We start from the raw sequence: 26,351 nt of genomic DNA on the forward strand, positions 1-26,351 counted from the left end.
CAAACACTTGAATGTTAGCAATAGGGGTGTGAGAGACACTCAAGCTGCATCCGAAATCGCATACTATGAAAGTACCTACCAATGGACCATTACAACAACATGTTCTATATAGTGTGAGTGGGGGTAGTATGAATACATTTCAGACATACAGTATACTGCGTCTGCCATGTTTTCAGCTACTGAAAACTATATTCACCTACTGTTTTTTTTTTGCATTCTGAGGTTTCAGAAAATAGTTTTTTGAAAATAAATTGAAAACTGTACAAATGGGTCAGATGTTTACGGAAGAGATGTGTTTTAGCCAATTCTTAAAGACAACTACAGAATCCACTGATCTTGTGGCAAGAGGGAGATTGTTTCAGAGTCGTTGAACACATTCGGAGAAAGTGCGTGAGAGTGCTTCTTTTTTTTCCCTTTGTGGGACGGCACCACAAGACGTTGTTCGATCGATAAATAAGTCTGAAAATGCAAGTGAAGATAATGGGGGTGCCAAGCCAGTGGTGGTTTTGTAGGCCAAGAGCAGAGATTTGAATTGAATGCGAGTGACTATAGGGAGCCAGTGCAACCTAACAAAGAGAGGAGTGACTCGTGCTCTCTTCGGCTCGTTGAAGACCACTCTTGCCGCTGCATTCTGGATCATCTGAAGAGGTCTGGTTGTACAAGCTTGAAGACCAGCCAGTAGAGCATTGCAATAGTCCAGTCTGGACAGGACAAGAACTTGCGGAGTATGCTCGGACTGGAAAGGTCTAATTCTCCTAATATTGTATAGGATGAATCTAAAGGACCAGGTGGTGCTGGCAACATGATCTGGGAAGTTTAGATGATCATCAATTACCACTCCCAGGTTTCTGGCCGTTCTGGAAGGAGTAAGGGTTGATAAACCTAGTTGGATGGAAAGGGCATGCTGAGTCTTCGGGTCGGCCAGGACCACAAGGAGTTCAGTTTTTGCAAACTTCAGCTGCAGGTGTTTGTCCTTCATCCAGAGTGAAATGTCATTCAGGCATGTTGAGATGTGCACATAAACCGTTGGATCATTAGGCTGAAATGACAGGTGGAGATGTGTGTCATCTGCATAGCGGTTATAGGAAAAGCCATGTTTCCGAGTAATAGGAACCTAGAGACAATGTGTATATGGAGAAGAGCTGTGGTCCAAGAACTGAGCCCTGGGGTACCCCTGTACTGAGATGCTGGGACTCAGGGACCTCACCTCTCCTGGATCCTCTGGAGGTTTGATTCTTACCTCTCCGATAGGTCAATCAGAGCGCTGTTCCTGAGACACCCATAGTCTTGAGGATGTGGTGGTTGACAGTGTCGAAAAGTGGCAGATAGATCCAGGAGGATGAGTGCAGATGATTTAGAGGCCGCCCTTGCCAGTCTCAGTGCTTTGACGGCTGAGAGCAGTGCAGTATCTGTGGAATGACCACTCTTGACACCAGACTGGTTGCTGTCCAAGAGGTTTTTCACAGTTTCGACTGTATCATGATAAAAAGTTACAAATTTAATTGTAATTTAAATTACACATTTATTTTAAAAACATTAACGATTTTCAGTAACATTTTAATGTAGAATTAATAACATCAAAGGTAAGAGGTCTGTCACAAAAGATTTTAACACAAACACAAAATTTTATTAAGAAATTTTCGAAAACTCAACTCTAAAAGAGAACTTCTTTAAGCAGTAAATACTGATTTAAACATAAACAAAACATTATCTATGTTGACACGAGTCATCTTTTTGCAACCAATAGGATTAAACAGATGCCATATCATAGAATAATCGCTATAGCTCTGACAAACATACAGTATTAAAACAATTTGTATCACAACATGTCATGCAATACATTGTTTACTCACTAGGGGCTTAATAATGTCTGATGTGTAATTCTTGATGTTTCTTCGTTGTAAAGACTATTACATTTAAAACAAGACTATCCCAGTTTCATTTCTGGCTTCTCGGCTAGGACTAGTAAGTATAGTCTTCACAAAAGAACTCTGTATAGCCTTCACATAGCCCTGGTCCTCAAACAGAGCCGCTGGTGATTCTCCACAGGACCAGCTTTTTAAATACATTAACATAAGTTGCCAAATGGGCACTCTCAAATTAAAAACGTTGGTTTTCTACTCTGTCGAGTCTCCTGGAGGAGGTCATGTTAAGGGCAACACTCAGACGTTTTGTGATGACAGGGGCCTTGTGTCAACAAGTCTGAATGGAGAGGATGAAACATTCAAACATACTCACTGGTGGGAGTGCTTGTAAGGCAGCCGGTGGCACGATGAGAGGAAGTGTGATGTTTTGCAATATATTAGCAAAGTGTGACACTTGTGAAACAAAAACAATGTGTATTTTTTTTGTCAGAGCAGCAGTACGCTGACCCAAATCTGAGATGATTATTTTGTGTACATGTGGGTGTGAATATCTTGTGTTTGTGTTTCTTTGTGGCTTTTAAACTTCTCACCTTCCCCATGGAGAGATGATGAGAGTGAAGCTGACTCATTTTGACATGTCCTGGACCACAGCACGATTTGACTGAAGGCACATCCTTCATTACATTTTCTCAGGGGGATGTGAATAGGGCGGTGGCCATTTATGTATACAGTAACAGAGTGAAGAACTGAAAAATAGGGAGAGACGTGCATATGGAATCACTCTTGAACTATATTCTCACGAATTTGTTACATTATGTTTTGCCTCATCACATATTTGCTCTGAATAGGAATTTTGCCCTTTTTCCATTTCAAACCTGTATGACTTTATTTCTTCTGCAAAACACAAAAGAAGATTTTTTTTTAAATATTGAAGTGAACAACAGTGTTTCCCAGTCACTTCTATTGTATGGACATAAAACCAATGCAAGTCAATGGGTACCACTGTTGTTCGGTTACCAGCATTCTTCCAAATTTCTTCTGAAAGCCACATGGCTTTGAAATTACAAGATGGTAAGTAAATGATAACACAATTTTCACTTTTGGGTGAACTATACCTGTTATTTAGTCATTAGCATTATATATCTGTCATATTATATAGCTACATTCACCAGCAGGAATATTATTGTTTTTCTTTTCTTTTTTTTGTCACTCTGAAGGATTGACAAAAGTTAAAAACATTTCATCGTGTTGTTGATCAATTAAGTTAATGCGAAACACACCTTTAAAATCAGTAAACCCACAGAGATGTATACTCTGGCTCAGCTCAACCTCTGTTGAAAGCCAGATTGTCCAGCTGTGTGATGATCACTGCCGTTCAGCTTCATTCGCGCTCAGTTTGTCTTTCCACTAAGCTTTCTGTTCATGATCACTGTGGCCATAGTGTCAGTTGGGATGTGTTTACATGCCCGTGTCCTTCGATATCAGCATGACTCCTGCCCGGGTGCCCACAGCCCTCGGGTTGCTGACAAGCCCCCTTTGGTTTTTACTCATCCCTCCAAACATACTCGCAGGATCTTTTGTTACATAGTTTTACTCATTTGCTTACAGCGCATTACCCCAAACTCATAGACTCAGCATTCGTAGCGCTGGGTCATTAGTTATGGGTTGTGGGAGAAAATAGGGCATAGCTGGCGTGGAAAACTGTGAACTGTGCAGTTTGTGCGCAATTTCACAGACCCCTTTTATCTGCACAATCTACACAAAAGAGTCTGCATCTGAAAATTATTTCAATGGGAGGGTGGGTTTTCAGATGCTTTGACCTTCCTCTTCTCTCTGTGAGCTTGCTAGGTGGGATAGGAGGCTTGCTATAGATCAAACGTTACACCTTTGTCTCCATGTGGGGGGTTTTGTTTTCCCTAGCAGGACAGTTTTCATCCTACAGAGACACCGAATGGACCTCAAGAGTCTCAGCGGCATGAAGGTCTCAGTTCCAAACCTGTTCCAATTTATAATCCCGGTGAACCGTTGTCATCCCCCTACCCATAAATCATTTTGTGCGCTGACACGTGTGTCCATTCTGACGACACCCTGTAGAATATAAAGTTACAAAGAACCGAGCATCAAGATATTTTTGATTCAGTCATTCCAAGATTTGGCATGCTTCTGAGAATCTGAAAGGATAATTGATGATGTCATGTCGCTAAATTTCTTTACTGACAATGTTTTTGTTTGCTCAATGGTGAGATGGTCGTTATGACACGCTGTGTAGTCTGGTCTCTATCAACCTCTAACCCTAAACTTTGACTTTCAGAGATGGAGCTCTTGGTGACCGAGTTAAATGTGCTGTTGAAGCTGTTGGACCACGAGACCCTGAGCTCTGCTACAGAAGAAAAGAAAACGGCTGTGAAGAAACTGCTAAAGCGATTACAGCCATCAGGTAAATATCAAAATGACATGGGGGAAAATCCTTTCAGTTTTCTGGTATCACATAGTGATTTTGTTTTCTGACTCTCCTTGCAGTCACTGGAAAAGACTACATGTACATGAACACATCGGTGTACAGAAATGGAACCAGCTTTGTTGAGTCTCTTTTTGAAAAGTTTGGTAAGTGGGGGAGGATTTATTAGATATACAGTACTTGCCTCACTCATCATCATTATCTATTATTTCAATGTTTCTACAGATTGTGACCTCGGGGACTTAAAAGTTGAAATGGAGGATCAGAAGAAAGATCCAGAGATTAACCACACCGACCACAGTCACTGTAAACCGGTAAGAAATCTTCTCTCAGAGGATTACCCATAATTCTGTGCTTCAAAGCGTTTTCTCTTAGACTAATATATGGTGCATTATTAACCTTGATGTCAATGTGCAATAAGGGCCATGGTCTGTGACCGGGGGGGGTATAGCGGTAAGATTTATCATCCTGCAGTGAAACATCGTCTTCTCTCCAGCTGCATTGCAAATTTAGGGCCAGGCAGTTCTGCTGAAGTCACATCACCATCAGTCCTTTACCGAGGGCTCCACAGAGTCATGATGCATTATTAAGAGAGAGTGCTCTCCAAGCAGCCAGGATGTTTTATCGTGTGCTTGTGTTTGTGTGTGCCGTTGTTGCCACAATACTGCTGAATGGGCAATATCTGATGTATTGTTAAACCATCATCCGTGTGCATTATTGGTTTTGATTGGATGCAGTGGACGCTATCATTTGTAATTAGGGGAAATGAGTCACATAACTTTATGATTCTGCTGAAGTGCTGATGTTAGTAGGAAATGATGTGATAAGGCAGGCAGATGGAGAAAGTCATGGTGTGTGCCTTTTTTTGGACCAGGGCTTGGCAGACTCTCCTCCCCCTCTGCCCAACACACCCCCTCCGGAGGAATATTACGAAGAAGCTGTGCCACTGAGCCCTGGCAAGATGCCAGAGTATATCACTAGACGCAGTGAGTCTTATTGCTGTATTTTCCATGCTTGGAAATAGATTATATACACTAAATAAATAAGAATAACTATAATAAATAATTAACTTTGTTGGAAAATGTTCCACCATTGACTTTGATTCAGACAATTAACAACAAACTGAAAGAATAAGCAACATTTGTTTGCAAAAACTACTATTAAGATCGTGTTTACAAGTCTCGTTTTTCTTGTAAGCATGGAAGTAACAGGAAGTACAAGGAACATGTTGGAAGAGGGGATAATATTTAATAATATTATTTACAATATTATAATTAATAATCATATAAATAATTATTAAAATAAGAATTAATGATAATGTATACATATAAATGAATTGGATTCAAATTAATATAATAAATAAAAGTATATTTGAGTGCATTTCAGATCCAGGATTTTGTCTGGTCTTCCACTTCTTATTTTATTGGATAGCCACTTTGTTTGTTATTCATTTGTAAGACATAATAATTCCCTAAAAATGTTTAGCTAAAAGCTGATTTTAAATAAGTCATGTGATGATGTACATCTTTCCTATTTATACAGGCAGCTCCAGCCCTCCAAACTCTATTGAAGATGGATATTACGAGGAAGCAGAAAACAATTACCCAACCACCCACGTGAACGGACGACGCAAAAACTCCTGTAAGCGAGGATCTCTGACCCACTAAAGCAAGTAATTTCCTCTTAGTCCTACTAGTTACGTAATTCCTTATTAAGCCTATTTGTTTGACATCACGTTTCACACAGATAATGACTCGGATGCCTTAAGCAGTTCTTATGAGTCATATGATGAGGAGGAGGAGGAGAAGAGCCAGCGTTTGACACACCAGTGGCCGTCAGAAGAGAACTCAATGGCCCCAGTGAGAGACTGCCATATTTGTGCCTTCCTTCTGAGGAAGAAACGTTTCGGCCAGTGGGCCAAACAGCTCACTGTCATCCGTGAGAACAGACTGCAGGTGAGCTGCCAAAAGCCCGAAGGTATTAACCGAGCTTTGTTTTTGTTTCATATTGATTCAGGATTCATACGTTGAAACCTCTGATTCACTGTTTGTGCATCTGCTTTTACTTACAGTGCTACAAAAGCTCAAAAGACCAGTCGCCCTACACCGACATACCACTCAGCTTGTGCACTGTTATCTACGTACCCAAAGACAGGCGGAGAAAGAAGCACGAGCTGCGTTTCTCTGTGCCCGGAGGAGAGGTGTTGGTGCTGGCTGTTCAGAGCAAGGAACAAGCAGAGAAATGGCTCCAAGTAAACACAGTTCTTTCTTCATTCAGCTCATGACTGCACACTTGATTATTTGTTATACCTCCACATAATGGTGCCAGAAATAATATTGCACAAGATGACAAAGGTTTTTGTAAGGACCCCCCTGTGTGATGTGTGTTTACATGTGTGTTGAAGCACTGATGTGTGGATGTCTTTGTGTCATTGCAGGTGGTGCGTGACGTTACAGGTCAGAGAAATGGTTTGGAAAGCCCGTCATCTCCCATGATTCCTAGGAAGGTTGAACTGGATAAGGTGGGATCCCAGAACACATCTACCCACACTTTTAATCATCATTACTGACATATAAAGTGTGCACATGATGGATTGGAGGAACATTTTGGGGATACAATTATTTATTTCAAGGTCTCACTGCAACTTGAGTTTGTCTGTTTGAGAAAAAGAATCCCAGCATTTCATCATTAGCTGAATATACTTTCCCTAAAACTATTTTGAACTGTGGTGCAGTTTTTTTACGATGGTACTAAATTATATGCTGCATTTATAAATTATGATATTTTATAGTATTTTTTTATATATAGTTATTTTATAGTATAGTATAACTCAAAGACCATGTGTTTTTAATTTAAAAAAAACATATAGCATTAGTATGCCTTAAATCGATTTTAAGACAGGGAGTGTTACAGTTGCAACTACTTTGGTTGGTGACCATTGTTGTGTGTGTATCATAGACATATAAAATATATCAGGAAAACACATCATTAGATGAATAAAATCATCAGTTGCTTGGTTGATAAAAAAAAAAGAGCAAGATTAAAATGATATTAACATGGCACCATGTCATGTTTTTGAAGAACATGAGAAACAGACACTTGTTTTGAAAAGTGTAGTTTTGATAGTTTTTGTGTAATTATGAGTTTGTATGTTTAAACATGTGACATATATTGACTTTGGCCTGAATGCTGTTTTCCCTGTAGTGGCCGTCTGTAGAGAAGCAAACCTCAGATTCTGACAGCATGCCAAGTGGAGAGAGTGCACGTGACAGTCGGGAAAATGGTGAGATATCCAGTTTTACCCCACTGTTCTTCTCTCATTACACCTTTGCTTGTGGTGTTTGCTTAGGCAAGCATAACTTTCACTGTTCCTCATAGTCTTGCGGATTCGATCAGACTATGTGTTGGGCTCTGTTGACAAGGGACCGCTTCGATTTCACATTCCTTTATCAAATTGTGTCTTTCTCTATTAAAGCTTTATGACATGTAGCTTTTAAAAAAGCAGAAAGTATTTAAGCAGGATAAGCTTATAAATTGTAGAGAATGATCATTTCTAAAAGATTCTACGATCTTTGGGTCTGGGGTTGGATAAAATATACAGTTTGTACAGTATACAACTCATTACGCCTATGGACTGTCCCCACAGAGATAATAAAGCATACATGTGTGTGTGTTTACAGGTAAACCCAAGCGAGGTGCCCTATCAGAGCTCACAGGCACCGTGAGCCGAGCAGCAGGAAGAAAGATAACAAGAATTATTAGTTTCTCCAAAAGAAAACCTCCTTTACCAGGAGACGTCCGTGGCTCACTCGATCAGGACCCTCGATGCGGTAGGAATCCAGTTACTTTTCTCACATTACAATACCCGAGAATCTCTCCACCTGTTATTTTCAACTTGCTGTCTGAGATCAAAGGCAAAGAAAGACAAGATGGAATAAATCTTTACACCATGAAATGGAGGACGGTGTGGTGTAATAATTGCTGAAATGCTTTGTGTGTGTCAGGTTATGTGGGTGTGCTATTAAATCAGTGCTGGAAAGAGCACTGGTGTCGTGTACGGGCCGGATCTCTTTACCTTTATCATGAGAAAGGAGAACAGCGAGTCCCTCACACCACTATGGCACTGAAGGGCTGTGAAGTCGTTCCTGGCCTGGGGCTCAAACACCCCTTTGCCCTGAGAATACTGAGAGGAGGTACAGAGGTGGCTGCTTTGGAGGTAATGAAGGCTTCATGTTGAGCTTTTACACATATACAGTACTTGGCTGATATTTTCTTGAAATGTCCAGTTGGATTGCCAAACTTAATCCATGTCAAACTTAAAAATGAAACCTTCTTCTGCTGTAGCTTTAAATAATTGTCAAAAATCATAAAATAAATTTGTCGTCATAATTGATCTACCCTCATGTCGGTGACTCTCAACACAAACGAAGATATTTTGAGAAATGTCTCAATGGTTTTTTATCCATACAATGGACGTCAATGGGTTACAATCATCTTCTTTTGTGTTCTACATAAGACAAAAAAGGCACACAGGTTTAGAATTACATGATGGTGTCATTTCTTTTATAATTTATTCTTATACAATTTAATAAAATATTTCAAATGGTCTTAAAACACTTCAGTATAACTGAATTGCCTGTGATGTGTTATGTTTTTGTGTGTGTCGTTCTATTATCTCATGTTTGTTCATGTGTGTCAGGCGAGCTGCTCTGAGGAGATGGGTCGCTGGTTGGGGGTTCTGTTAGCAGAGACCGGTTCCTCAGCTGACCCAGAGTCCCTACATTATGACTATGTGGACGTGGAAACTATTGCCAACATCCGCACAGCTGCCCGTCACTCTTTCCTGTGAGTGTGGAGTGAAATGTTCAATGAGATCATCTTGGCGATGTTGGTTATTTTATACTGAATGTTATTTCATGTTTCCTGTTTATCTAGATGGGTAACCTCAACAGATTCAAGAACCTATGATGAGGTCCCTTTTGAAATCACAGAGGTCCGTGGTTACTTTATGAACAACCATTTGGTTGGGCATCTACACACCCCTGCACATTATTTTCTCAACTGGTTTTGAATCAACAATGTTTTGTTTTTAATCGTTTGTGTGAACTTAAGGCAAATAGCTTGACAGTTCTAATGCACACTAATGAAGAGCATAGTCATATTCTTAGGTTCACTGTAAAACCTCAGTTAACACCCTCTGTCCTACAATAGCGCTAATGTTTTGCACAATTCCTCCAGAGGGTTTTAAGCTTGGAAAAGGTGGTCTGTATGAGTTTCCTAACATTCAGACACAGCACCTAGAAAAGGGGAGAGTCATACGTTTTTGCTTCTGTGTGTGTGCCCCGACTGCTGTGTGAATGAAAGATGAGAAGTGTGTGATGAGTCTCGGGGTTACAGCAGCTTTAGTCCTCGTGGCCTCTGAGCTGCTTGTTAAACCCATACTGAACCCTCAGATACCCACAGAGAATAAGGCAATGTTGATGAGGGCACACGATATACTTTGGATTTTTTACATCCCACCAGGCCTCTATAATAAACAAATATATGTAGTATGAATTCAGGTAGATTCAGATATTTTTGACAATGACAATCTCAATGTCGAAAAGTTTTATTTCTTCCTATATATACTGTAGGATCATGCAAAAAAGTATTCGATTTATATTAGGACAGACAGTTTGCTCTAATATAGTTTATATGTACATTTAAACAGCTAAAATAACACATTAAATTATTTTATTTCTTCAACAGGAAAATGAGAGGCTAAGGGGAGGAACTCAAATAAAACGTCACTCTTTCACCAGCAGTGACACAGGAAAGCCCAGTCCACAAATCACCCTAAAACGCCACGGCTCCAGTGAGTCCTGTCACACTCGCAGATACACAAACACAGATGTGTTGTGTGTATCATTGTTACACACATTGTAACAGACATTCTTTCAATTTTCTTGAAATCATTTTGTGGTTCAGTCAGTAATATATTCAATCTTATGATTATGTGGTTTAAAGGGACCGTTCAATTCTGTCATCATTTAGCTTTGTATACTCTGATAGGCTTTCATGGACTAGTTTTGATGCACTTATGTATTTTGTTGCCTATGTTGTTATAACTGCTTCCAATGTTTCCTCATCTGTAAGTCGCTTTGGGTAAAAGCGCCTGCTAAATGACTAAATGTATATGTACTCACCCTTGAGTTGTTCCAAATCTGTATAAATGTTTTTGTTCTGATGAACACAGAGAAAAATATTTGGAAGAATGCTTGTCACCAAACTGTTCTTGGACACTAGAGACTACCATGTAGGAAAAAATGCTTTATACATTTCTTTGCGCTGTTCACAAAAGAAGATATTTTGAAAAATGTAGGAAAGAACTTTTTACTACCATTGTTTTTTTTCCCTACTATGGTAGTCAATGGTGGCCAAGAACTGTTATACGCATTCTTCCAAATATCTTTCTCTGTGTTCATCAGAGCAAATACATATATAAACAGATTTGATTATCGCCTTTCTGCATTTTATCACTTTTTCTCTCACTCGTATGCTGCAGACAAGTGCTAAGAGCTTTGCCACCTTCCCACAGTCTTCTAGAGTCTGACCTCTTCCTGACATTTCAGACGCAAATCAGTACGGAAGGTATGGGAAAACCCGGGCGCAAGAGGACGCACGCCGCTACTTGAAAGAGAAAGAAGACCTGGAGAAAGACATAGAGTCCCTCAGAAATGCCCTGATCTCTCTGCGGAAGAAGAAACGAGAGGTCAAAGAAAAGATAAAGAGTGTAACAGGTGAGAAAAAGGGATAAAACAGTATCATGCAGAGTCTGTGTGGCAGATTGTTCACCTATAAACTCTACATACAACATGTTACTGTTGTTTGCAGAGGAGATTCAATAAATTGAGATAACTGCACTCATTACTACATAAGTTGCTTTGGTTTAAAAACATATAATGTGATCAAAATGTTGCTTTATAATGTTGCTTCTTGTTTTTACAACAATTTAACGGGGGATATTGCAAAAACAAGCCATGTAAAATGTGTGTGTCAATTAAAGTGAATTTAAGTTAGGATGATGCATGGGGTTAATAAAACAAAACTAGACTCTCTTAAAAGCCATTATAACATATGCAAACACATTTTTGTATTCTTATGATAGCAATATAGTATGAGAAGTAGAACATTTACAGAGATTGTACTACAGCTTTCCTGTAGCTCAGTGGTAAGAGCATTGCGTTAACAACCAGGGAATTGCAGATACATATGTAAAATGTATAGGATAATGCAATTTAAGTCACTTTGGATAAAAGCGTCTGTAAATGTACAGTGAAGTTACATAAAACAGCACCAACGATAAATATATTCTCCTAAGTAATTAATATATTTCTTGGAAATAATAAACATAATTATTCCAAATAAAATAATTAATTAGCTTAACTTTAGGCCATTTACTGTTACCAAGCAACACATATTTATCTGCCTTTCACAACAGATTAGAAATGCCTCATTAAATGAGAATTTAAAGACAAAAATATCATTTTTAAATGATTAATGTACACTTATAAATAAACATGAATGCAATTGTGTAACTGTGTTGTAGATAAGCAGAAATTGGCCTTAGAGGAGCATGTCGCCGAGTTAGAGGAGAGCTGTCGAGTGAAAGAGGGTGAACGTGTGGATCTAGAGCTCAAGCTCACACAGGTGAAGGAGAACCTGAAGAAATCTCTGGCTGGTGGAGCGCTGGGGGCACCTTCAGAATCTAATCCTTCAAACAAGGTACTGTGTGGGGCTGTTCTGTAATCGTTTTATTGTTGAAAAAACATTTAAAACAGTAGGCCTATTCATGGATCTTTAGATCAAAATATTGTTCTGTTCTCAAGTGCTACTTTCTTCCTAACCAGGCTCAAAAGACAGAGTATACGGAGTCATTTTTGCCTGTCAACTGTTCTTCTGAAATGCGGAAGCGCCCCCCATCCATTTATGCATCCACCAAAGGAAATGTTATGCAGAAAGCCAAGGTAAAACGCATCAGTATTATAATAACGATTTGAGATATATAACTGTATATCACAGCTGCAAACAAATGTCAATTAAACCTTTGTATGTTATAAACAGGAATGGGAGTCTAAGAAGAGTACTTAAGGAGATTGTTGAGCTGACTAAAACGACGGTGGGCCATACCAAGCCGAACACAAAAACACTCTTAAAATCACCATCATATGTATACCCTTATAATTGAGATCCAGTGGCGGAGCAGCTGCTTCACTACAATCCAGTCAAATGGTCTTGTGAAGTTCTTTAATGCCAAAACGATGTGGTTGAACAATGGATAAAGTACTGGGAAATAATTCCTTGTCAGTAAATAGAGAGGCTGGTTGGGTTGTAAAGAAAGTTGAGGCTGATGGTAATGCGAATGTAGGATGATCCACTCTATAATGCAATTCTGGTTGTGAAAGTCAGAATAACTGCTTTGTGTTTGTGCAAAGTTTTTACTGTATATTCTTTTAGGATAATTCCAGCTCCTAACTTAATGGTGCTAACACGAGTGTTCATGTGACAAATTGAAAAAATGTTTTCTAATCACTACATATTCAGCCTTAATAAGTATCTATTAGATACCTTCTTAACCGATCTTTTTACCTTTCAATGTGAGGTAACGTTTGCACTTTAATGTCTTTAGACATGGGTAAGGGGAATATTCTTTTAATAAAGATAAAATTTGCAGATGTGTTTGTTGATTAAACAAGAACTATCACGCAAACAGTAAAACATGACATGTGTAGAACATGCACAAACAAAAACTGATGAAACACCGAATAAAGTAAACCGCAAGCAACAAAAACATCATTAACAATCCCAAAAGCTTTGAGTCAACAGCTACATTTGAACAATCAAAACTTTAATAACATTATAAAACAATTCCAATAAAAAGTAGATAAAACATTCAGAATTCAGCCTCTGGAGGAAAGTCAACCGTCAGCTCATCGATCGTCTGTAGAAAGGCCTCCATTTCATCAACAAATTCTGCTTCTGCACAACCGAGGATTAGTTATTTTTTTACTCCGAATTGGCAAACAACAAGACTCAAACCAAATGTTAAACATACAAGTTACCTTTGGGCATCTTTAGCGGTGAAAGTGGCAAGCATGGGTCCACCAAAAGCAACTCGTCCGCAGGTGAGGCAGTTGACCACGGTTGTTTTCCCAGACCAGCCAGAGAAAAACGACTGAGGTAGACTTCATCTGGAACGCCATACGTCTCAAAAGCTACAAATTGACCACAGCCAATAAATGTGGCGGTTCAGTAAAAGGCCAAAAGAGAAAGAGCAGACAATAAAACTGCAAACAGACTCACCGCTTGGATCATATGGGAAACACTTCTCCATCTCTGGAAACTCTTCAGCAGCAGGCTGAGAAGACACCTTGCACTAAAAGAAACAAAACAGACGACAAATACTAAGTTAATTGCTTACAAAGCTGTGATACATAATGTTAAAAAAATAAGCAAGAACCAACTTTTGCTTCGGCAGGTTTAGATTTCTCTTCAGTTTTAACAGAAGCTGCTGAGGTGGCAACGATCTTATTCACAACTCCCAAAGCTTTTCGGCTGGATTGCACAGTAGCACCAAGACGAACCTTGCCTGTCAGCGGTGTTTTCAAGCACTGATCTAGAAAAGTAAAAAGAGATATATATGTGAACGCATATTGAATGTCACTGCAACAGCGAAACGGACTAGCTGAACACTAGTTTAGGCATCTTGCACATTGACGGACCTGGAGCAGAGTGCAGTCTGTTCTGGCGAGACTTCACGGCTGGAGTGGTCAGTCTGCCGTTCTCCTGATCCAGGTAAATCATTGCGTCCATGTTTAGAGCTGTGAACAGAAAAAGTTAAATTAAAAGACGCACCTAACAACGTTCCACACCATCGTGTCGTTATAAATACGCATTAACTTTTCTTTACCACTGAAAGTTTTGGTTGTTAAACGACACGAGTCGTGCATCGAGTTAAAAAGGTGAAAACAGTTTGAAAGAATGGCAATGGTCCAACAAACAGCGACTCCATTTTCTTAGTAAATTCGCAGTTAACATTCAAATGACAAGTGAAGAATTTGACTGACTAAAGATTCAGTTTATGAAACGTAGTTATTTACCATTACCATACGTTATCCGAGTTCGTTGCTCGTATTTTGTATAATCATTTAAAGTTAAACACGACTGTGTATATAAGGTATTAAGAGCTTACCGTTTATTATTTAATTCTCAAGCTTTTCTTTCACCGCTGAAGTGAAACAGCTCAAATGACGTTTGTTTTGGTTTCACGGGTCCCGGCTAAGTTTTAAAAGGCAACTTGCTTCCTGATTGGCTGCGGATTTCTTCTCTTTCACTGCGCGAGGCTCTTAGCGCAACAGCGTCACCGTATGGTTTGAATGTGTGCAACAGTAGCACAGATAAATAGATTGTAACTTGACATCATTTATTTTAACTAATGACATTTCATGTGGTCTGTTTACAGCATAACTATAATGCATTACATTTTTATATCGTTCAATAAACAAATAAACAAAGAAAACATTTACAAAGCATTAGGCCCTTCAATAAACAAGCAATGTCAATGCAATTGTTTGTGTTTCGCGTAGCTGTGTCCATGTATGTGTTCATGTAACGTGTGTGAAAATGCAACAATGAATGATGTTCAAGAGAGAAAGTCCAACTCGGCATTATGTGGCACTAAAATTGATTCTGTTATCAGTAGTCCTTTTACTTTTCAGTCATTGTGCAATACTTGTATTTATGGAGATGCGAAAGCTTGTGTTTCTCCTTTAGAACAGAAGGTAGTATAGCCAGTAGAAGACATTCACGAGCAAAAATGCCATAGGGAACAGTGTGCGTGCGTGGCTGTCTATGTTGTGAGGATTCTCAACACTCATCACGGATGCTGCCTTGCGAGACATTTGCTTCACAGAGGACAAGCCACACCCTTTCTCCTTCTTCTCTGGTGTGGGCTCATCTCCTTCACACATCACAGTCTGGTCCGTTATTTCTTGATCTGTGGTGTCTTGTGGCTGCGTCTGTGTCTGCATCTGCATCTTTTTGGGTGTTGAGGTGACAAGATAAGATGTACCGTTTGACTCCTCAAATTCTTTCAGAAGTTCCTGTGAAAATGAATTGTACAAAAATGCTATTTATAAAAGCCAACAGGTGCTTATGTGTTATTTAAAATTTTAATGGTACGCTTCTAACCCTTTGCACATCTATGATGGTTTGGTGCTGCATGGTGCAAAAATGAGCACAGGCATATTCCAGCAGAGCTCCAAAGATGAAGGTGAAACAGATGCCGAGATAGACATCAATGGCTTTAATGAAACAGTTGGCATTGGGCAGTGAGGTCCTGGCACCCATCATTAGTGTGGTCATTGTAAGAACGGTTGTCACCCCTGGAAATGAATGGGTTAATTTGTTTATATTTTATTAATTTCATCTTGTAATATTTTATAGAATAAGCACATTTTAGAAAGTCACTAACCGATGCAGGTGCGAGCTGGTACAGAGGATTGACTGATCCAGAAAGACACCCATGACAAAACCACCAGCAGCGTTGATGGCACATATGTCTCCAGAATGAAAAAGAGAACATTTCTGCGCAAAGCAAAGTGCAGCACCAGCTTTGGGTATAAACCTGCAACATATCCAGATATTTACTTCAAAGACAGTGTAACAGTAGGCTTTTACAAAGCAGTTGCTGTAGCTCAACCAGTACAGTATATCATGGCACCTATCAGCAGCAAGGTCATGGATTTAATTTCCCCAGAGAACACATTCGCTAATAAAATTTACATTTTGAATGCACTATAAGTAACTTTGGGTACAGAGTCTACCAAATGTGTTAACATGGTGGGAAAGATATTCATAATGCAAATATATTCTTACCTGTTTCATACATAGCCTGAGATACAGTTGTATGATAGCTCTCGACACTATACTGGGCCAGACGCAGTGTATCTAACCCCTTCACTGAATCATTCCCTCGGGTCCAATAAAATTGCACATCCTGTATATTATAGCCCCCTGAACACACACACGCATGCGTACGCATACGCACACACACACACACAAACACACATTCAAGTGTTATAGTAAAGATTTCAAATATTTATATTAGAAGTAAAACAGCATAAAAATAAATTAGATTTTAAAAAAACTGTTTCACAGCAAAAAGGCATACAGCTTTCTAATTGCAAGGTGCATTCTTGTCTATCCATTGGATATTTGGTGAGGTCCATGTTGCAGGCAATGGTTGCAGTTATACTGTGGAGAGAAGGAAGAATATCGATTATACCGCACGTTTCATTGAAAAGGTTCCCCAGACACACATAGATTGCCTGTAGCTGTTCAGTCTCTACAAAGAAGCTGTAAATTTTCAGACACTGTACCGCAGAGCGTAGAGCACGGTTCCGTTGCTAAAGATCCGGATGAGTCTGTTTTCCACAGTGACATCGTGGAGGAAAGAGCGCTTAGAATCAGGGATAAACGTATCCGGGATCCACAGCAAGGAAACCAGCCTTCCGTCCAGACTTACACTTTCATTTCCAGGGAATACCAACCGGGAATCTCGCCATCGTTGCCTTAGAAAAATGGTGGCTGTGTAGTCCTGTCAGTACGTGAACAGAATCCTATATTATACTCATAAAATAGGCGCAAGTGCTATAACAGGTTTCTCACTCCGATGCCACAGAAGAACCTCTTCTTCCTTATTTTTATAATGTAAAGCACCTTTTTCCACAACAAAGCATTTGTTCTGAGTGTGCTAAAGGGATAGTTCACCCAAAAATTTAAATTCTGTCATCATTTCAGGGGGTGAACTATCCCTTCAATGGTTCTTCATGGACTCGGACAGCCAAAAAAGGTTCTTCTATGGTACCTTTTTAAAGAGTGTTTGAATGAAATAGCATATCAATGTCTCTGTCTTATCTCAGGGAAGAAAGTTTTTAAGCAATCTGTATAAAGGAAAAAGTAACTGTAAAAGAGAAAATTACCATGTTGATCTCAGAAATGGCATCAATACTGGCAATATCCAAACTCATTCCAATTTCAACTGGACCCACTGTTGAAACAGAGAAAGTAATTCTTAAAAATGTTTTTTACTCTATGAATGCCTGGTTAAATGTAGATTAGATAGTGTCTGAGTGTCAAGTTAGGCTTTACCATTAAAGTTTGGCCTCAAGTACCGGTTATAGCCTTTCATCAGCTTCTGTAGGGTGGGCTGAAGTTGAGAATCATTCCATTCTCCAAAATGAAACCCTCTTTCACTATGAGACAGATAAATCATCGTGTTATCATTTGAGTGGCCTGTGATAGATTATTGGTGATTAAATTTCAGATTTGAACTCTTACCCATTTGTAAACAACAGAAGGAAACTTGTCCAGAACAGAAGACAGAACAGCATCTTGCGATAGGTCAGCGGTAGCTGTGGAGAATTTTTGAGAAGCATATTTTATTAACATCTGTGTCTGTTGGCCTTGGGACTATTCCATATTTGATCCCCATCAACCGTTCAAATGTTTTTTCAGTTCTTTGCCCACAAGATGGCAGCAGGCCTCCCTCTCACAAAACTGCACCACCATTAGCGTTTATTTCATGCGCAACTTCCCAATCACGTTTTAACTCATTTTAACTAAGCTTAATCTTATGAAGGTGATTACTTTGCAGTTATGATCACAGGACCTGCGCATGGAGCAGTCCATAATGAAAGGTGCTGGACCATTTTGCCACAGCCCCCACCTTACACAATCCTTTCTCTCCCGCGCTCTCTTTTTCTCAATGGCTTATTTTAGATTAGAGTGATCTTTCAAAATGTCACTGCCCTTCTATTCTTAAGTGAGTCACATAAAATAGACCTCTTGAGTCCTGCAGTGACGCATACATACAGTTATGCAAATCTGAGATGATCACATTTTAATACTAATGCGTCTGTTCTATCCTGCATTGATTTTGAGTGCCACACAAATGCATTGCTATGGTATCCTGAACGTAAACAACATATTTACATGTTGACCAATATCTATTATGAACAGCGCTGTGCAAATGTTATATTGCATTTAAAATGACTTGTATTTGTTTTTTAAATATATATTTACCAGAACGTAGACTTCTTTAAGCTTTACCTCTTATTATTATCCTCACTAGCTTTCCTTTTTCTCCCACTATTCAATTCTTTTGTTCTTACTTTCCTCCTCAGCGCTCCATCCATCCCGCCAGCAGTTCTCCTGAACTAGTCCCTGTCACGCTGCATGACCATCACAATGACAGAAGTTACCTGTGGAGATCTGAGATGTGTCCTTTACTCTTCCTCTCGCTCTCTTTGTCTACAGCTGTCCCAGTAAATCCAAGGGCTGTTCTCAATCCTCAATAAATGTTTTTTATGTTGTCTTTTTCCTTCCGATTTTCTATTTTCTTTCATCTGAAGCTCTTATTGTCTAGCAAACAGCATCTCTTCAACATCCAGGCATGGCTTCCTCATCCCCATCTCTCGTTCTGTGAATATTCCCTCTCTTCCTCCCCTATTCCCCCTCCCCCTCGCCTATTCCCCCTCCCTTATCCCAGAGTCTCTAGCTATATTTTATGCACACTCTTTCTCTCTCTCTCTCTCTCTCTCTCTCTCTCTCTCTCTCTCTCTCTCTCTTCCCCTCTCTCACACACAGACACACAAATGTGTTAATCTCTATTAGTCTGTAGTTTTGTAGATGAATCTACTTTATTGCTCGGCTCGTCAAATCAATATCATTAACATTCTTCTGACCTCTCACTATTCGCTTTGAATGAACTACCCCCTGCCCTACATTTTCAATCATTGTTCCTTGGTCCAAATTGACATTGCACATTCTGCTTGCTCTTTTTGTTCTTCTATCTCACTGTCTTTCATCTTCGTTATTGCTTTTTGCAGCATGTGCTACTTTTGAAGTTGTGTGTCATTTAATATCTACTTTTTTCTCCATGTCTAATCAGAAACTATCTCTCAATCTCGCTTATTCATATGTCATAATTTTTTTTCTTTCACAAAGCCAGATGTCTGCTTTTTGTGTTTACCCGTAGTCATTATTCAGTTTAATTGTGAGAAAAGTAATACAGAAAGTCATGATACGTACAATGATATTTTTTAGCGAAGTTTCCCTAGAACCCTCAGAGAGGGTTTATTATTTCACCATATGACTATTTTCTGCTATTATAAATCGGTTCTCATGTTTGCACATACACAGACCGTGGCCTCATTATTTATTACACCCAACCTCATTCCCTCCGACCAAGCCTTATATCTTAACCAACATCAATTTATTTTCAGATGTCCATCCCGTGTTTTTCCCTTAAATATGGAAGACAGTGGTAGACGAAGGGTATGTGGTTGTGAAAGGTCCTGTTTTAATCATTCCCCTGCAGCTTGACCAGTTCTCCCTAATCAAAGCAGACTCCTTTCAGCATCCTCAGGCTTTAAACCCACAACACTGCAAACCCACAATGATGATGTAGTCACACCGTTGGCTAAAGGAATGTTTGACAGCATAGATGCTCACAGGTGATGTTTCAACAAGCTGATTTATATAACCTCTGCTCTCCGGCTCGGGGAAGCCTTGTTGTTTCCTTGGAGTTTTGATTATCTTCTAGTGCAAATCACATCTGGTTTTACATAAGAAAACCATTTTTACATGAAGCCTTCACAGAAGAGCAGCACCAGTAATGACTTTGTTTGATGAGCCATATGTAAGAAGCTCCTGCAGTTTAAAAGCCTTTTTTGTAAGAATAACAGCCCTGCGTTTGACAGAGACATAGCTTATGTCATGATCAGCACCGTGGCCTGTTCACACCACATGTGAAATCACAGACGAATACTGCACTCATACCAAAACTTCAAATATTTGGCTAAATAAATAATTATAGTTGGCACTGACTGATGAGGGGCCAGTTGCATAAACAGCTTAGACTAGTCTTACAAATTAGTCTTTAATGGCTTCACTTATTTTCTCTATTTTTATAAATGATTTAAGCAAGGGAATAGCTTCGGCAACGATGCATTGCTACGCTGAGGACACAATGATGTTACCTCAAACTATTGAAATCCTTCAGGATTCTTTTAATATTTTACAGCATAATTGATCAAAATTGAAATTAGTTTTAAATGTAAACAAAACAAAGTATATAATTTTTACTCGTAGTCGTTCAATGTCATGGGCGCCTTCTATTTTCTACCTCGGATGGTTTGCATATTGAAAGAGTACCAGCCTATAAATATCTCGGATTATGGCTTGATGAGAAGCTGACTTTTGATGCTAGAGATTACTTGGTGAAGAAAATCAAACCAATTTTTGTGTTTCTCTTTCGACAAAAATAAAATCTCTCTTTTGGCATTAGAAAGCAAATTACATACAGAGTATGATAACCCATTCTAGATTTTGGTGATATTATCTATATGCATGCATCCTTTTTATTTTATGAAAAAGTTGTGGTATTTATCATGCTATTCATTGCGATTTATTTCAAATTCAAACAACTGTTATACTGATACTATTCCTTCTTTGAATAATTTTTTTAATATGCTGCTGTGTACTATGATGTTTTAATGAACCACATTTTTTACGGTCATCTTGGCCAGGAGTCCCTGGTAGAAGAGATTTATTTTATCGCAATCAGACTTGGGATAATAAACGATCTAAGAACTAAATCTATTTTTTTTCCTTCAAGACTGGACATAACTTCTTTAAGTCAGTTACATAAAAAGTTAGATTGGTCTAATTGAAATCTGAAAAGTAAGACTGATCTGTCCTAACTAACTGCTAGTCAGTGAGACTGGCAATGCAACTGGCCACAGATTTAGACCAGGGCAAAGAATATACTTATATCTATATTATATATTTATATTTATATTCATTTTTTCTGCACATATATTATTAGATTTTTAAAATGTTTCCTCTTTCTTCTTCTGCTGTTGTTAGACAAAATAGAAAAAATAGCCCAACCGTGTGCTGGATGGTACTGTCTGAGCCAGTGATTTATGTCTGAATCAAACCCGAGACCCCTAAAGGTTTATGGCGGGAAGTCAGTCCACCACCAATCACAGCAGCATGTGAGCTGTTATTACCCCTCTCTTCTGTTCCCCTCACCACCTCCAACACCTCTAGTCTCACCTTGAACCAGACAGTCCATAATTCACGTTGTCTTTATCTATCTCCTCTTGATTTTTGTGAGGCTCTTTGGATGCTGTTCAGTCTTGTAATTGACTAATTTTTATCCACTTTAGTACATCACTTAGACAGTTTTATTAGAGAGCCGTGTGTCAATATGGCTCACACACGTGATTGAAAATTGAAATGTCCTCATACGTGCCTCATGCTCTCATTAGTCATCACATGACAATTTTATGTGCAGCTTCCAGATTTGCTCAAATATACCAGCCTACCGTTTGGTCGACATGCAGGTTACTGTAATATCTGCTCAAATATTTCTTGCTTATGGCTTAGTCTCTCTCTCCTGCTCTCTCTTTCTCTTTTGCTTTCGCTTTGACCCTCTCACTAGTCCAGTGTTTTATGTTTAAGGAGGAAAGAGAGAATTTCTTGTCTCCATCCCAATGTCAGGGATGATGAGGTCGGCGTAGCTGAGAAGTGGCATTAGTTTTGGTTTGGTTTATCCTAGGCTTATCCGAGAGTATGATGAACTAAATATCTTGTTTTTAGGATTTTGTCATATTAACATCAGTTAAAAACATCAGATCATCAGCCACATGAAATCATTTTCGGACGTAAGAAAAAGTTGGGACAGCAAATTCCATTTAATCTCATGATCTTCAGTGTGGCAGAGAGCAAAGAAAAACATTTGAGATTCGTACTAATCCTCTTATTGGCTGAAAGTGTGTAGGAACAGACCTGTGACATCACTGTATTATTTTGTAAAAAATTATGTTTTTATGGCAATGTAGTTAGTGGACAAGTCCTTTACAACAGTCAAAACATTTACAGTAAGCTTACATTTAAACATCAAAATTCAGCCTATGCAAATCTCAACAATGCGGCCGAATACCTGTACTGGCCATTTGGGATTCATCAGAGAAAGTGTGGAGGAAATCCACCCTACATCAGCCTTCAGTGACTAGACAATTGGGATTTAAAAGAGTGTAAACAAACAAACACTCCCCTTATTTTGTATTCCTCTGTCGTTTTTGTTCTCTGGGTATACAGTATATCTTCAGACAGGCTTCAAACTAGCAGGCTTGCTCTTAATTTCCTTCTTGTCCTCCCTATCATTCTTTATACATGCCTTCTGTCATAAATCTACATATGTCACATAATAAGATTAGCAGGCAACTGGCTTAAGTAAAGGATGTGTATAAAAACTTCCAATGGTAAAATTCCCAAGACCCTATAATTCCCAAAGTAAAGGATTTCAGAGAGAGGGAAAGAATGGAATGAATAAAACATCAGTTGATAATGAGGTAAGGGCACAAAGGGACTGGGAGATCCTAATGTGAGTGTGTTGGCAGGATGTAAAATCAGGCAGAATAGCTGGTAAGGATTAGAGCAGTCTTGGGAAGACTATTGACACATTGCTTGGACAAGCATCCTCCATGAACAATTGAATTGGCCGATTCTCCATTCACAGAGCAAAGCTTTTCATTCAAAAGACTTGAAAATTCAACATTTTCTAAAACTGTTCAAAGCAGATCACATGCTGGTGGGGTACTGGGGAAGGAAACTCCTTTTTGAACTGCATACACTCACAAATCAGAGATATATATCTGCATTTGATGCATTTTTGTGGTTTTATATTCATTTTTATAGTTTTTTTATTTTAATTAATTAATATTTTTTAATAATTTTTGTGAATTTGATATTCCGGCATTAGTGTAACACCATGTCTACCTGATGCATCTGGCATGATGCAACGTGACAACGATTTGTTCGTAATGGGTTTGTCGTGTTGTGCCGCGTCACGCCGCGTCTAGTGTGGACAATTCTATTGTCTTTTATCGTATAGTGTCACGTAGATTTTAGATTGTAGATTGATAATGCAAAACCATTATGGAATTTAATTTGAAATTTAAATACATATACAGGATAGGCCATTATCATTTTCTGAAACACATACTCTGATTTTTCATAACTCTTATTTTGAAATGTATTATCCACCAATTATAAAAATAATACTTAATCTTAACCTTAAGTGTACCACCTTCTGCACCTAAGCACAACCATTTGATGTACATGTGTCTGTTTTGTGACATACTGGCAATTTCCTGTCCCTCAGGTACCGACCCACTGATAGGTCATTGAAGTATCAGACAGTTACCTGGCAACCACAAGTAAAGGTGAAAAGAACGTAATTTCAGCCATTTTGTTGACAGGTTAATCCATTATTTTTTAACACGGTAAAACCCGAGTCCTTCTAGGATTCTCTTGATGATTTTGATAACTCCTAACAGTTTTATAATGGTTTCAGTAATAACATTTTGGTGATCTATTATGTAAACACTTTTTTTAGTTTTTACTGCTTAAATAATGCAATTAAGAAAATAATTTCAGTTAATATTCAATAAACATGCACTTTTGTTGTTGTTTATTATTCTCAACCTTAAAATACAGATCCACATGTACATTCCTTTGCTTGTTAATTTTTATGAATTTGATTTAACGTGACATCCAGCCTACATTTATCACGTTGCTTCCCGGAAGCAATCATCCCCACTTTACATCTCCGTCAGTCAGTGTAAATGAGGTAAGAGCCAAAGCGCACGGCATTAATCTATTTCCTATATTTCCAATCTAATTCCATAGGACTTTCTTTTTCCACTCCATCCATGGAGGGATGTTAGTGAATGCTGATGAATGCTGCACAGGGTGACCATATCTTACCCTGGGCTAAATAAGTGCACTTGAGTGAATATACCAGACTAGTCAAATCAACATGCGTCAATGCATAAATGATTTTGGATTCAAGTGACATAGAAATTTTGAAAACGTAAAGGTCAACATGCATGACAAAAACAAAATGCAAACATGTTTACGGTTTTAATACGTGTAAGGACCTTGGATGATTTCACAAATGTTTTAATTTATTTGTTTAGTAGCAAATCAATATGAATAACACGTTTACAATATTGGCCTCTGTATTACATTTGTCCCTCTGAGAAAATGTATTAGGTTTTGTCCTGATGCCTTGATAAGTTAATTGAATTGCAAAGCATGGTTAATGGTAAAATCCTTTCTCAACAAACACAGGCTATATGACCCAATGTGGTTCATTAGTCGAAACCCACGTTTTTTACCCAGCATGTTGACTCTGAGACAAAATAAACAATTCATGTGTCTGTGTGCTAATAGCTGTCATTGAGATGAATTGGAAGCATGATAAACCTCATTGGTCTGAACCGATTGCCAGGTTCTTTAAACAGGTGAATTCTAATGTTTTTATTGATCTCATATTGACCTGACAGTGAATTTGTTGTTTACTAGACAGGAAAATATCAATGGTGACTTTCATTAAGCAAATGCTATTCCGCCTTTTTTGGGTCCTGATAGTGTTCCAACAGCTACCAGCAGGGGCTCACTAGACCCATCACCCAAATGGTTTCTTACCCAGAAAACATAGGTCACTGAATTACAGTTGTCCACATTTCATCCACAAGGGGGAGCATCAAACATTTAACCTGCACAGGCTTCCACATTGGTTTTCTTTCTGTTGTATTTTAAAGCCTTGCAAACAGCAGATCTAACGCTCAGTCAGATGCGTATCAAAGTTTTGAACATCAAACATGAAGCACGTCTAAATCTAATTCCTCAGGATGTGGTGAGGCTGTAGCTCTGTGGACATAATATTTGGTTATGAAACATCTCAGTTGTTAGCTGTTGAAACTAATAAACAACCATGATGTACGAAACCAGCAGCCTCCAGAGTCGGGGCCAAATGCCTTAATACTCCAGTTTTGTTTTTGTCATGTTGACATGTCAAATATTTTAGGGGGAAATAACACAGAACACTTCATTACACTAAAGTGTTTGTTGTCTCTTAACACTATTTTCACTAAATATACTATATAAGCCCTGGTCCATGTCACTTCATTTAGACTGCTGTGGTTTCCAGTCATACAGAGACGTGTTGCATGTGGAATAATATATCTAAAAGCAACGATGATTTCGTGTGGGAATGAATTCTGAAGTTGGATTATGGATAAGGAATATTTCTGGATTTCTACTTGTTGGATTCATCCGTGGATCATGTTTTTACATGACCTGTAAAACAGATCGGTCACCGACTCATCCAGGCTATTGTTTTACTATTTTTCGTGATTTCATTTGTTCAGTTGATGTATTGTTTGTTTTTCTTAAAAAAATTCTGATTAAATTTATGGGAGGATTTAAGGATTTGAAGTTAAAATCTAAAGTCTGAATAACATTTTTAGACTGAATGTGTTGACCTAAAATGTTCTGAAAGTAGTTTTTAATTGTATTAAGAAATTTGAAAACGTTTTTTCTTTCTCTTTCAAAATATTTAACGTAGAATACTTATCCTTTTTGTACGTTTATCGATAAACGCGATGCACTGTAAATGTGAATGTGTAAGTGAGTAAGGAAGTAAAGGAATGAATCAGCATCAATCAAACTCACAAAGGTCAAAAGAACGTTGAAGTGACTTTGCAGGAGAAGGTTAGTTGTGTACATGAGCCCCAGCAATTCAAGGACAGCCACTTTTCATTTCATCTCCTTGGCATGCGCCTGAAGTGTGTGAGAGTATTTACACACAACAATAACCTGGAACTAGATGGTCTTTCTCCGGCTTGATTCACTGAATCAGAGCTTCATCTCTTCTCCTGACATCTTCAGGCTGAGTTTACTAAACATCACTAATCAGTCAATACTGTTTAGCTATCAACAGTGCAGCGTGTGGTTGCTGTTTTGGTTCTGGTGTTACTTAGAACTTGGCAGCAGTGCATTGCCCTTTGGTGCAGGGGGGTTTGCTCCCGTCCAGTGCACTGTGTTCCCCAATTCAGACGCATAGAAAC

At 38.7% G+C, this 26,351-nt stretch overlaps 3 protein-coding genes across 4 annotated transcripts in view; 1 reads left to right on the forward strand and 2 right to left on the reverse strand.

Moving 5' to 3' along the window:
- Nucleotides 1-13,169, forward strand: part of afap1l1a (actin filament associated protein 1-like 1a) — a 27,231-nt gene extending 14,062 nt beyond the window's left edge. The window contains exons 2-19 of one of the 2 annotated variants that reach the window (XM_079479895.1): nt 4,177-4,302; nt 4,386-4,469; nt 4,549-4,637; nt 5,198-5,309; nt 5,866-5,964; nt 6,070-6,278; nt 6,395-6,574; nt 6,761-6,844; nt 7,528-7,606; nt 8,004-8,153; nt 8,328-8,539; nt 9,023-9,168; nt 9,259-9,316; nt 10,072-10,177; nt 10,935-11,102; nt 11,912-12,087; nt 12,213-12,329; nt 12,427-13,169. In XM_079479895.1, coding sequence (XP_079336021.1) covers nt 4,177-4,302; nt 4,386-4,469; nt 4,549-4,637; nt 5,198-5,309; nt 5,866-5,964; nt 6,070-6,278; nt 6,395-6,574; nt 6,761-6,844; nt 7,528-7,606; nt 8,004-8,153; nt 8,328-8,539; nt 9,023-9,168; nt 9,259-9,316; nt 10,072-10,177; nt 10,935-11,102; nt 11,912-12,087; nt 12,213-12,329; nt 12,427-12,453 — 2,222 coding nt within the window. In that variant the 3' untranslated portion in view covers nt 12,454-13,169. The remainder of the gene's footprint in view (nt 1-4,176; nt 4,303-4,385; nt 4,470-4,548; nt 4,638-5,197; nt 5,310-5,865; nt 5,965-6,069; nt 6,279-6,394; nt 6,575-6,760; nt 6,845-7,527; nt 7,607-8,003; nt 8,154-8,327; nt 8,540-9,022; nt 9,169-9,258; nt 9,317-10,071; nt 10,178-10,934; nt 11,103-11,911; nt 12,088-12,212; nt 12,330-12,426) is intronic. The other variant, XM_079479894.1, reaches the window with a different exon arrangement.
- Nucleotides 12,310-14,667, reverse strand: pttg1 (PTTG1 regulator of sister chromatid separation, securin). The gene is made up of 6 exons (XM_079479896.1): nt 14,555-14,667; nt 14,085-14,183; nt 13,827-13,978; nt 13,666-13,738; nt 13,425-13,577; nt 12,310-13,341 (listed from the first exon to the last, which is right to left on the reverse strand). Exons 2-6 carry the CDS (start codon nt 14,173-14,175, stop codon nt 13,256-13,258), a joined length of 555 nt encoding a protein of 184 aa, XP_079336022.1. The 5' UTR covers nt 14,176-14,183; nt 14,555-14,667; the 3' UTR covers nt 12,310-13,255.
- A 98-nt stretch (nt 14,668-14,765) lies between these two features.
- On the reverse strand, nt 14,766-18,852 carry gabrp (gamma-aminobutyric acid type A receptor subunit pi). Its single transcript, XM_079480134.1, has 10 exons — nt 18,627-18,852; nt 17,704-17,777; nt 17,515-17,618; nt 17,346-17,413; nt 16,743-16,960; nt 16,535-16,617; nt 16,240-16,377; nt 15,836-15,988; nt 15,553-15,746; nt 14,766-15,464 (listed from the first exon to the last, which is right to left on the reverse strand). The coding sequence occupies exons 2-10, from the start codon at nt 17,754-17,756 to the stop codon at nt 15,132-15,134; spliced, it is 1,344 nt and encodes a 447-aa protein (XP_079336260.1). The 5' UTR covers nt 17,757-17,777; nt 18,627-18,852; the 3' UTR covers nt 14,766-15,131.
- Nucleotides 18,853-26,351: the final 7,499 nt, after the last annotated feature.

The sequence above is a fragment of the Barbatula barbatula genome, assembly GCF_947034865.1.
Source record: "Barbatula barbatula genome assembly, chromosome: 18".
Classification (NCBI taxonomy): domain Eukaryota; kingdom Metazoa; phylum Chordata; class Actinopteri; order Cypriniformes; family Nemacheilidae; genus Barbatula; species Barbatula barbatula.